The sequence below is a fragment of the Megalobrama amblycephala genome, linkage group LG18 (genome assembly GCF_018812025.1).
Source record: "Megalobrama amblycephala isolate DHTTF-2021 linkage group LG18, ASM1881202v1, whole genome shotgun sequence".
NCBI classification, from domain to species: Eukaryota; Metazoa; Chordata; class Actinopteri; order Cypriniformes; family Xenocyprididae; genus Megalobrama; species Megalobrama amblycephala.
Genome location: NC_063061.1, coordinates 22741194 through 22754770, shown reverse-complemented (window position 1 = coordinate 22754770; position 13577 = coordinate 22741194). Strand labels below are relative to the sequence as shown.

The window sequence follows — 13577 nt, the reverse complement described above, 5'->3', positions numbered from 1 at the left end:
GTCACTTGCATGAGGAGGAGAGCTCCTTGCATTCAGGAACATTCACTTTAACGATATGGCTTCCCACAACAATGGCAAACATAGCCTATAAATTTTATTATCTCAAAATCATTTAATTCACAACAGGATGCTTTTGGAAATGGAAGAGAAACTTTCGGAACCAAATTGATTTTGAAAAAGCAATTTGCTACTGAAAGTACTTAGAGCTAATCCCAAACTAAGCTGAATCTAAAGAGACAAATGTTTCACTGTTTAACCATATCAAATGGATGCAAAGGAATCATGTTCTTGGCTAGCAACAAAAATAACCTCCTTAAACTTTTCTAACCATTTAACATCAGGAGACATGCACTTTAGCGGATGTTTCTTTTGTTCAATATGCATCACACTTCTTTAGGTCAAAAGGGCACCACTGATGAAAAATAAAAGCAGGCCAGCCTGACAAAACCTCAGCCAACTTGCAAATGCATCAGTGCAACCTCAGCTTGGCTCCGTGGCATTAAAACTGCAATTCAAACCACCGCAATAACCTTTACAGAGAGTCTATTCTTTAATGTCACCATTGTTCCTTAGCAACTTTTTCAAAGCTGGGTGTTACAGGTATTTGAGCAGGGCTCTGCTGCAGTACATAGTGCCTGGCAACAGGCTATTTTTGAGACAACGTTTAAAGAGGAGAGGAGAGGAGAGGAGAGGAGAGGAGAGGAGAGGAGAGGAGAGGAGAGGAGAGGAGAGGAGAGGAGAGGAGAGGAGAGGAGAGGAGAGGAGAGGAGAGGAGAGGAGAGGAGAGGAGCTTAAGTATACATGAGCAGAGAAAAATTATGCACATGGTGAGAGCAAGCACAATAGGTCACAGTATTGTAATTGTGATTTCAAAAGAAAAACATTTGTACAGTAGACTGTTTTAGCACAATACTGAAAAACAAAAGCGAAAACCTGCAGTAAGAATAGACAGAACAAGGGAGGGGTAGTCAAAATAAATTTTCTGCATAAAAAGGGAAAGTGTAACTTTATATTTTTAGCATTAAAGATTAACTATTTTGCCCCCTTTTACAAGATGTAATATAAGTCTCAGGTGTCCCCAGAATGTGTCTGTGAAGTTTCAGCTCAAAATACCACATGGATTTTTTGTTATACCATGTTTTAACTGCATATTTTGGGTAGGAGAAAAAAATGCTGATTTGGTGTGTGTACCTTTAAATGCAAATGAGCTTGTGTTCCCCACCCCAAGCTTACGATTCCAATACACATTCAAACACATTCAAAAAGACAATTTGCAAACATCACGAAATATGTGTGAAATTGGATCATGAACAGATGGTATCGATCCATCTTTGAGAATCATTTTTTACCTCTAATACACCACTATGTCCAACTGCGTTCAACACTCGTTTAGCGAGGTCTGATCGCGCACTGACAACGGCAGTAATGTCTCGCGCTTATACTTCAATGAGCGCTAGATATCACTTCGGCTATCAGAGCCTGATTAGACCTCACTAAGCGAGTGCTGAACGCAGTTGGACATAGTGGTGTATTTGAGGTAAAAAATGATATATTTACTGTTCGGTTTCTCGCATAAACCAATCGTTTCGTGTCTTAGGACATCAATGTGTCATCATGAGCCGCAGCATTTCATTTGGATTTGTCTGTGCGTGTTTTTTTTACTCTTATAAATTGTGTTAACATTCACTCCCATTATTTGACTGACAGATGGCAACGGTTGGAGTTAAAAATCATAATTTGTGTTCTACGGAAGAAACAAAGTCACCTACATCTTGGATGCCCTGGGGGTAAGCAGATAAACATCAAATTTTAATTTTTGGGTGAACTATCCCTTTAACTGTGACCCTCGGGTGCAGAGCAGTCTGGTGTAAAATGACTTGCACATACTGGTATATGAATTTATTTGGACACATTCCCTTCATAAATAAAATTACACCACTGTGTCCTTAGTGGCTCAGATGCCAGAAGTGTATGCAGACTCATATGGTTTACAATTATAGCCGTTAACAGATCAGTGATAATGTTTACATAGCTGAGACATGTCACAAGCTCGTTCTTGAGCGCTGCTGTCCTGCAGAGTTTTGCTCCGACCCAACTCACCTTCCTTCATGTAGTTTTAGTAATCCTGAAGACATTCAAGTGTGTTTGATCAGGGTTGTAGCTAAACTCTGAAGGACAGCTGCACTCCAGGACCAGTGTTATTGGTACACCACTGTTGCTTGTGAAAACAAAATGACGGCACCGTCAGTGGAAATGTACAGATTAAGGGGCGGTAATATTACAATAAGATCCCCTTCCTATAATATCCTCTGTCCCTTTTCACGTTTTCTGGGTTGGTAGATACATCGGGGACCCGATTATAGCGCTTAAACATGGAAAAAGTCAGATTTTCATGATATGTCCCCTTTAAATACTGATATGATATACAATAAATAACTGTAGTCTTTTTGCAGGTCAAATAAATAGTCCTGTGCTTTGTCATATTAAACAAAAATGAAATTATTATATACAAAGATTGTTTAAATTAATATGTTATTCTGTCTGTATAAAGAATTGGAAAAAAGTCACTGAATCTGTGCAAAAAATTCTCACCCTTTGTTCTTATTTAATCTTAAGGGGGGGAGGGGACTCCCAGAGGTCTCCAAAGGGCCCCAGTGGTGTCAATCAAGAAGCTATTTTACTGATCATGCCCCCAGATGAACTGTTAATTTAAAGCACGCCCACACAAGCCCACTGGGAGGTCGTTCTTTCTTTGAATAAAGACAAGGGATAATTATGACAACACTAAACAAAAGAGAGCAGGTCAATAAGATTTTGTAGAACAGCCATGTCAGAACCAGCTTGCAGCGGGTCTAATGGATCTAGTGCCAAATAATCAAAATAGTATTCAACCTGTCTGATTCACACTACAAAATCAAAGCTATAAATAGGCTGCGAACAGGTGGAGTGTCATCACGCTAATTGTCACAAAGATGTGAACCAAAATGATTGTGGTGTTCATTTAAACAACTGCATATTCAGATCCAATTAGGGAGGGAAAGACAGAAGCAGTTCGGTTTGAATGCCATATTAAACCAAAAGCGAACCCCTGAGAGCTTTGCGTTTATGAGTAATGATGAATATGGAACATTAAGAAGAATCTGGGTCCATCTGTGACTGTCGTAAGGATGCGTCCCATGAGCTGTTGGGATAGAGGAGGGCATGAAACATCAGAGTGCTGACAGGAGCGCTCCGGCGAGTTTAGCAAGAGATGTGGGGGTGAGCCATCTGTTTAAAAGGCCTAAATGCAGCGAGATGCAGAAAGGGATGAGAGGCAATTACCTAAAGCATCAGGAGGGACAGGTGTCTCCTTAGCTGCTCCTCCCAGGAAAAACGTATTAAATGCTGATGAATAGAGAACATGCGGAGACAAAATATTCACACTAAACAGATCTGTGCTCCCTTCTTAAACAAAACAGGAAATTAGTAATTCATGGCACCGTTTGGATTAGGAGGGATCAAGCATTAGAGTGACAAAACTAAAAACAGACAACACATCTCTCCATTGGTAGTCGACCCAGTGTTTCCCATACATTAACTAGACTGTGCCGGCCCGCCACATTCTAATTTGTCCCACCACGGTCTCAAAAAGAACCGGAAATATAATGTTTGTAATATATATGAATATATGAGAACAGGAAATATAGTGTCTCTTAATACCCCCATAGAAGACGAATAGCTGCTCCGCCGAGCGAAAGGAGCTATTTCTGTCTACATAAGCACGCAGCGCATGAACGGGGCACAGCAGGCGTTCACTAGATTCTCCCTACGAAGTGGAGTCGGGAGAATCGAGTGCTTGAGGTGTTACAACAGACAGACCAAGTTCGGCTAATGTTTCTGTTTATGGACACGCATACTGGCTTCCCAATACATTACAACAACAGTGATGACCAAAAAAAAAAAAAAAAGTGGACAAAACAGTCACTCTATGTAAACTTTGTTCAATTCGAGTGCCGTACGCACCGGGTGTTGATAGCGCTTGAGCGCAGGTAAAACCTGAACAACACACGGTGTTGCTATCTGTGTTTAAACTAAACACATTTAACCCTTGCCAATTTAAACATTAAAAAGCCAGAAGACTCTCACTCACTGCTCTTGATTGAATAGCTTTTGTAACTTTAATAAGGATTAATCTTTAATTTATACAGTCAAATATGTAATGTTAATTTACATTTGATTACTTTATTCAGTACTTTATTCTGTACCTGAAAACTACTGAAAACCTAAAAAGCACGGTTTATTTGTATCTTTGCTCTGCAATATTTATTTGTGCTTGTAGTTTGATTATGTTCTTATTTTCTTTATTTTTATTTGACAGTCCTTTTCCCCCTGAACATAGCACATACCGAACCGTACCGAATCTGTGACCCTAAAACCGTAATAAAAAACGAACCGTGAGTAATTTGAAACATTACACCCTTAGTAAATAATAACTGTACATAATAAATATGTATTAACGGTGGCCCACACCAATTACACTAGAAATAAATTCATTCAACAAAGGTAATCGCTTTTACTACATATTTTTGATGGTTCAAAGGTATACTCTACATGTTTGACCATTCATGAACTATCATTTACTATATGTTGTTTATGTGACTAATGTAACTCTTGTCTATGCAACCACTAAATAAATTACTACAAGAGCACAAAATTGTTTACAAGAGAACAAATTTCCTCACTGATGAACCTTAATTTTGCTTTCTAAGTGCACCAGAATTATGCCTTTAAATGTAAAATGTCAAAATTTTCTTCTGGGGGGCATGCACCCGGACCCCCCTACAAGGGCCAATGTCCACCCACCACAGTCTCACTAAATTCTGGGGGAAACACTGCAACCCATATATCGTCAAGGCTGATATATCAAATTTTTTTAATATCGTCATTGTAGTGTTGTCAAAAGTACCGACTTCGGTACCTATCGGTACTGAAATTTTAAAAATGTGACGCTTTGAGCGCTGTTGAGCGGATTCGTAAACATCTCTGATTGGCCATTGTGTTGACGTGCTCATCGGATATGCCTGTGATTGGCTACAATGATCAACGCGTGGGAGCATTTGAAAGCACACGGAAGTGTTTGAATTTGAAAGCGTTTTGAAAGTGGGAGCGCAAGCGATTGAAAGCAGGCGTCTAACAGTGGACCGATCCGCGATAGACGCCTGCTTTCAAACGCTCCCGTGTGTATCTATGTAAGCGCTTAGTGAAGAGATTAATTGATGACTATTTACAACATTTTTACAGCGTTGATCATTGAAGCCTATCACAGACATATCCGATGAGCCGTGAAAACAACGGCCAATCAGAGATGTTTACGAATCCACTCAACAGCGCTCAAAGCGTCACATTTTTTAAATTTCTGTACCGACTAGGTACCGAAGTCGGTACTTTTGACAACACTACGTCATATATATATATATATATATATATATATATATATATATATATATATATATATATATATATATATATATATAGGTAGACCAATAATCCCTAAAAAAGCCACAGACATGTCAACCATCCCACCAACTGCAAGGACACAAAGGACTGAGACTCTCCACTCCAATTAAAGACACCCTGAGTTTGACAGGCCAGGGAGATATATTACTACCCGAGGTGAAAGTTCAACATTGTATGTGCTATTGAAAGATTAAAAAAGCTTTCTATCCTTCAGCTCTAAAGCTTGAGAAGCATTCGTCTCTCTTCATTTAAAAGGAGGTGGACGATTTGCATGTATGGTGCAATGACATCGAGCTGCCTACTTCAATATATTTTAATGCGCTGCTTGCCCTTAATGGAGAATCAATGATGGGACAAGCCCGTCACCTTCGAGTCGACGCAAACACAATTTACACATTGACATGTGGAGGGTGTATGTGATTGATTCCGACTGCTTGAGGGTTTTAATATTGTTTTCCGTGCGCTCATTGACTCTCATTCACCGTTTTCCACATTATCCATTAAAGCTCACAGTCTGGCAAAGGCTTAATCTCGCTGTCTACGCCCCTCCCTTTGAGACTTCAAAACGCTCTCTCCGCCTTTGCCGTTCCTTTCTTTTCAGACCGAATGCGCTGGAAATGTCCAGACACACTTGCTGAGCTGTAGTTAACCTGAACCAAACCTTTCAATGGTTGAATAAGTGCTTTGCACCTGTAAATACTCTAAGTCCAATCAATTCATGCAAGCGATCAATATTAAGAGGGTTGTCTTCTCTTTACTTTTAGCACTTTTTTCCACTAATATTCTATACTAATATTTTCACCATTAAAACTATACTTATAATGAAGAACACATATCCCAATATAAACGATAAACATCAAGCTGACTTAGCATGAAGAAACAGAATTAACAATGAGCTTCTATCATGGAGGTCGGTGAATTGACTAAACTGCCATAGTGATATAAGGATCAGGGTGCAGTTGTTCTTAAGGACATCACATTTTCTCCAATACTTGGATGACCGTCAGAGCAAAGTCAGCATAAGGGTGCTTATGCACTAAGGAAAGCTCTGACAGAGCATAAGATGCCTTTTAAAGATGTGGAAATAGCTGGGACACTCTGAAATCGAGCAGGAATACAGCAAAAACCATAATGGGGAATACCTGCCTGAAATTTTCATTGATTCACATATGCCTACTTCAAAGGGGGATTTCAAACTGTGGTTCAGGGATTCCCAACAGGCTGCAAAGCTAGGCTAGATGGTACTGTGAATAGTTACCAGATCCTTCCTATGCAACTCACCACCAAATCACTAAAATCATTCACATCAAACAAGTACAGCTGGAATCCTTGGAAACATGCATAAACACACAAACCATATAGAGGTAGCAACACAGATATGCACTGGCACACACAGGCACGCTTGTGACCCCGAGGTGTGTAATCAAATGTGCATGTGAATATTCAAACGCACAGTGGAGCAGATAAGACTAGGGGAAGGAAATACACACATGGCCGATTAAGCATTGCACACACTTTTATATTTCCCCCGGCATTAATGGATTGTGTGTAAGAGCTGTAAGAAGTGGAACAAAGCTGATGCACAACAGCCCCACTTTTGCGTTAATCTCTCATAAAAGTGCACACGACATTAATGTCATTCAGCTGCGGAGACGTGATGGTGTAAAATGATTAATAGTCCCAGACAGCCTGCATGCTCAGCAAAACCACTGTTTCTCACCTTCCCAAAGTCCCTCACGTCAAACAGATCGAAGGGATCAAACAGCTCACTGTTCCTCAGGCCGAACTTATCATGGCACACTTTCAGGAATGTTCGGATGTTCTTCAGACAGAGAAACTGGAAAAGAGGGAGACAAATAATGAACATCAGATTAGGATTAAAATTTCAACCTGACTGTAAATACAAGTGGAAAAGTCTTTCTGTGAACTGCAAACCTATGGGAATATTTCCATATTTAACAGCATTAAAACACTGTCACTTCAGAGGCATGGAGAACTCTGACACTACCTCATTTCTGCAACGTGTGGAGCATATTTAATTTCCTGGAGCCTATTGACAGTCAGCTCATTTCCTTCTTCCTGTACCAGTGATTAAGCAAACAGTTATCGCACACTGTGATTTGGATCCCCAGGCCCAGGCTTGGTTCAGATAAGCAAACGAGCCTCTGACGGATTGCCTTTGGCATGATCTACCGTGGTCGCTGTTCATTTACCAGCCTACGATCCTACCATACCTTCTGTCCTTACGGTCTCTAAAGCAGACTGGATCCTTCCCTCATTGCATAATCATTACCGTTGGTAACACTGATGCTAGTATGACACAGTGCTGGCTTCTACTCCTTATTTGTTTCAGAGAATTCATACATAAACCTTCCTTGTAATGAGAATTTGTCTAATACAATTGACTTGAGCTGAGTGAAACCAATACAACCACACAAACAGGGGCAAAACAATAACAACTTTGTCATTGTTTAATTCTACCCACCAAATGTCAATGAATCATGTACCATGTTTAATTCATGCAGATATAATTCAATTATGTGCATGGGTTCGCATTTCTATGGAGACAGCGGTGGAAATAAACTCCACAAATACTGGTAGCAAATAGGCGCATAGTGCGTCGCATTCCACACTAGTAATGATTCAGGAATGAAGGGGGCTGTAAACCAGAGATATTACAGGCTATTATCAGCAGGAATCACAACCCCTATTGTGAATGCACTACTAGCAGCTCTGTTTCTTGTGTAAAGCAGGACAACGGAGGCCTATTTGTCACATTAAAGCCAGTACAATGGAGATAACCACCCTTAGAACACAGGATGGATGAAATTCTTACAGTCATGTTGCCACTTTTAAAACGAGTGCTTAATGAAACCCCAAGCATGCCAGGGTCAGCATTATGCTGGAAACACAAGAGTGTACCAGAAGAAAATACCAGTTCATTTATCAGAAAAGATAATGATGGCTAAGGATGACTGAGAACATGCAACATGATGTAAAGATAAGGGACAAAGGGAATTACAAGATGAAATCACACAGGGATAAACAGTACAAGCGTTTTACTCGCATTTGTGACTAAAAATATATGTGGGCCAACTGTAAAATTTATTTAGGAGCATGAGTGCAAATAAAATTTCAGTAATAGTGAAAAAGAGTTAGGTTAATGCATATTTAATTTTATTGGAGCTTACTCAGTTGAATAGTGTTTGTTTCACAAAGTATTTGAGTTGTTTTTACAAGGTAAATTGAGTTGACATTACTTAAGGGTGCATGTTGAAGACATGAAAAGTCAAAATACTTAGAAGTCTGATGCAAATAGTTGCCTCAATTTTTTTTTAGTAAAACCAAGGTGATTTTTTTTTAACAGTGTACATTATTAAAATCAAAAGTTTTATCTGCTAATATTAATGGACTTGAGCTAACATGAACTAACAATGAACAGTTGTATTCTTATTAATTAACATTAACAAAGAATAATAATTATTGTATCAAGTTATTGCTCATTGTTAGTTAATGTTAGCCTACTCCATGCATTAACTAGTTAAAAAAAAAATGGGACCTTATAATAAAGTGTTACCTATTGTTCTTTATAGTTCTTTTGCACTTCCGTTTGAAACATATGTTTGCTTTAAACATTTTTTGTGTATTGTTTGTGGTATATTTAAATGTTCAGAGTTCTTTTTATTGTAAGAAAAAAGTTATTAAACCTGTTTGGAGGACAACACTTTATTCTAACCTAATACAATATGTGATATCATATAGGCTTTCCATGATAAAAGCTTCAGCAATTATCGTTAAATGAAAATTTGATACCGTCACATACCTATTTATTAGGGCTGCACGATATATCGCATGAGATTGTCACGCGCATTTCGTCAGTAAAGCCGGTTCCCTGATTACCGCTAAATCGCCATCACCTGCTTTCAAATGGAGCGGCATTTAATAGACAGAACCGTAGTTCACTGAAAAGCCACGCAATATCGCGTTCATTATCGAAGGCCTTTCATCTGCGATATGAACGCGATATTGCGTGGCTTTTCAGTGATCTACGGCTCTGTATATTAAATGCCGCTCCATTTGAAAGCAGGTGATGGCGATTTAGGGGAACCGGCTTTACTGACGAAATGCGCGTGACAATCTCATGCGATATATCGTGCAGCCCTACTATTTATACAGTTTAAAGTAGGACTATAAATAATTACATAATTATTAAAAACAGTTTGAAGCATAAATATTTAAAAACCTTTTGTACGTTCTGTATTCTCCTTATGTCTTTTTTATATCCCCTTATTAAGCTAAAACACGTTTAAAAAATTTGCATTGCGCCCCTAAAGTTTTTAATGCGCTCCAAAAATGTATGAAAAAACAAGCATCAAGCCCCATCATACAAATAAACTATGTAATTGACACAATTAGTGTTAATCTCCACAAATAATCTCATTAATAAAGATAAAATACTTTGTCTTTTATGGTCATCATTTCAAAGTGTAAAGGGTAAACTCTTTATTTGTGTACACTCACAATAAAAACAAAACATTGTGCTTTTGTAAAATAAAGAAAACAAACAGGATGCCGCTTTCTGCAGTCTCTGTTTCACTCGGTTTGTGGAGTGAATAAAAAAAAATGACCCGAAACTCAGCATATACTACTTGCCGCACATTATTTTTTTTCGTTTTGTTAATCTGTTAATTATTTAATTGAAACATATTTCCCATATAGGCATATTTATTCCATATATAATTGTGCTGTTTTTCTCCGTTCACAAAAGCGCTGCAGGTGTGTGATGTGACGATGTGAATCCTCATGTTCTGTTGTTTATGCTACTATTTGTGCATGTCATCATGGGTCACAGACACGTATCCAATTTCATTTAACTTAATTCTACTTTTTCGGTTAATGGTTAATGATCGATTAACGAGTGTCAGTTGTCGGTCAGGAAAAATATACAATTAATATCCCCAAATTATATATGTTGGAATATGCGTTTTATTTTGCAGTGTAGTTAACTAAAATGTTCTTTTTATAGATTAAAATTAGATATTTTAATCCAAAAATTAATGAATACGAGATGGCAAAATATTTACTAAATTCAATGAATATTTCCATCAAAACACCATCAAAAAGATAAATACATAAATATATATATTTTTTTTTAAATCACCAGGCCTCAGCAAAGCACCCCTAAAATAGCATACCCAACAAAAAAACTGAGTAATTTATTGTTCTCATTTTGTATTCTCAGATGATACCGAATATGTTCCCAGGAAGGACTCGATACGAGACATTCTAGTATGCAGTAACCTGCTTTCGGTGCAGGTAGTGTTCTCTTAAAATAGATGCTTCAGTAACTTCTTTCTCTCCACCTTTTTCTCTCTTCGAGACCAGAAGTTCAGTTTGTTATGAACCCACTAAGCATTAAAAACACACTATGGCTTTTAAAGTACTCTTGTATGCATTTCCCCACCCTGTTTAGCTATATCCAACTCAGATGAATAGGCTACTGTTTCTTCATGGTAACCACACCTCCCTTTAGTCTCCTGATTGCTTACTGGAGTCCCAAAGGTATCGCGTTTGGCTGTGCAGTGTCATGGCGGGGGTTTGAGCAAATCTGTTGCTCAGAGTGCACACCTCAACCCCAGGCTATGTTTATGTGGCTGTTGCTCTCTTTGCATTAAGATTCTAGTGATGACTACATGGAAAGATCAGAGCACCACCTGTCTCATTCAGCACAAGCACTGAAATTCTGCCTTTTTCAATGAAAACCAAATAGTAGAAGGAAAGACGGCTATGAAGAGCTGCTATGGCAGACATGAATAAACAGCTAGGGGAAGAAACCAGGTTACAAAGAGCTGTCATTCCCAAACACTCTCATCCCTGAGGAACAGATCCGCACACAAGGAATAATGAATTACCCTTTCCGCAAGAGGTGCACCACATATCTAGGATATGTCATTCCAAACCGCGAGAGAATCCACTAATAAACTACATCAACAAAAATTAAACCCTCTTTGAAAAAGAAGGAAAGGATGAGCAGAAAATAATTCAAAATAGATAAAAGAAAAACAAGGAGAAATGTAGTCTGAGTCTCAGGAATCACAGACCATTGGCTGAATGTCTGATGCATATGGCACACAAACTTGAAAACACTTCAGGAGTTTCCAAGTCATTATCTGATTCTACAGGATTTCCAGTGTGTCGCGTTCTTTAGCAGTCAGCCTGGAAACAAAGATCAAGTGACACCAAACTCCCTTATGGAAGAAGCAAGCCGTCGAGACTATGTGCGCTCATCAGGGTCAACTAAATGCTGGATTTTCAAAAGTATGTGAAGAATGTAAAGTTTCCAGCACAGACTCTTTAAAATACTTCTAAGAGATTTACATACTGGTCTGGTATTGTAGGGACATCGATGTTACATTTTCACGCCCCTAAACGTGACCCGGAACAAAACAAACTGTGATTGGCTCCTTTACATGTTAGTCAAACGTTATTCAGGTTCGGTTGAGCTTTAAATGCGAGTAAAAGCCTATGTGAAATCTTTTCATTATAAATAGCCGTCGAGTCTCTTCACATAATTTGTTATAAGTTAAACAAATGTTATATTAAACTTAGTCTTGTCAACATTTTGGAGATTGTTTTTGTGTTCATTGAGAAATTGTTTAAAATGTTACTTTTCAAAGGGGGTGTACTCATGTTTTTGTTTGGTTGGTAATGTACTTGCTGTCCATGTGTTTCTCTTCGTGAGACAGAAATAACTTTTGTGTAATGAATTCATCAAGTGCACCATTGCACAGAGAAAAAGACAGAAATCCAAATAACACCAAGTATAGGCTAATTAACTGTATGGAATGTGGGCACCCACCGGCAGAAACATAATTTGGCGTTATTTGGATTATTATTATTATTATTATTATTATCATTATTATTATTTTACTACAGTACCATGTAAATCTACTGCAAAAGCAGTCAATATAACCAATAGATGAGCCATAGACAAATCAGTCGGCACAGATTTCTAAAATGAGGGACGGGACACAAATCTGTGAGTACAGTTTGCAAAACTGTGGAAACAGATTGCGAAAGCCTGGGCACAGATTATGAATTTGTGGGTACGGACTGAAAAACTGAAGTTACGGTTTACAATCTGGTTTACGTACGGATTGGAAATTTGTGGGTACGGTTTAGAAATCCGCGATTTGTTAAACCGAGGGAACAATTTAAGAATCTGTGAGTATGGTTTATAAACTGAGGGGATGAATTGCAAAACTACTATTGCCACAGACTTACGGTTCTTGTTTTTTTTTTTTATCTTCTTCTTCTTCTACAGTTGACTTCCCGGGTTTCATAAATTGTTGTGTCTGGGGATAGGGAGTATCGTTCTCCATAGGGGCACAAGGAGCACAGATCAATCCAGCCAATGATTCACTTCAAAAACATGACTGAAGGAGTCAAAGAGTCAAACAATCTGTCAAGCAGTCAGACACTAAGCCTTGAAGCAGCGACTCAAAAGACAGTCAGTCAGGAAGAAGGAAAGAACAGAATCAGACAGCGAGTCAGCGGGTGAAACATTGAGTCTAGACTGCGGCGAGACGTAGTCAGGCAGCCATCAGAGAATCCGCTCTCTATCTACTGCATGAATTCAAAGATGTAAGCAAACAACATACCACATAAATGGCCAGACGGTTTTCAACAGATGGCACTGAGCCAAGGCTAGGATGATAAGAATCAAAGTATCAATCCAAGTATGAGGGCACCGTTTGGAAAAATACTTTCAAAAAGAACCTGGCAAAGGGGTCAATGCCGAGCCAAGTTGTGAGCCAAGAGGGCGCCCCCCTCATTGACAGGCATGGCAGTGGCATTTTGTCAGCGCTCTGATCCTTTGTCTCGCTCACAGAGAGGAAGCTCCCACTAGAGCATGGCGCCCAGTCCAGGTCATGACAGAGCAAGAAAGAGTGAAGGAGAATGAAAGGCAAAAACAGTAAACACAGCTCTGAAGAGCTAAGGAGGCTGAGGCTGATTAGCTCAAATCTCCAGCAGAATTTCCGGGGTCGCACAGATGTTAAAACCTCTCCGGAGAAAAACCT

At 38.9% G+C, this 13577-nt stretch overlaps 1 protein-coding gene across 9 annotated transcripts in view; it reads right to left on the bottom strand.

Annotated features, from left to right (window-relative positions):
- Window positions 1–13577, bottom strand: part of vav2 (vav 2 guanine nucleotide exchange factor) — a 214875-nt gene that overhangs the window by 143967 nt on the left and 57331 nt on the right. For all 9 annotated transcript variants that reach the window (XM_048166908.1, XM_048166907.1, XM_048166905.1 and 6 more), the window contains exon 2: window positions 7217–7333. In XM_048166908.1, the coding sequence (XP_048022865.1) occupies window positions 7217–7333 (117 nt within the window). The remainder of the gene's footprint in view (window positions 1–7216; window positions 7334–13577) is intronic.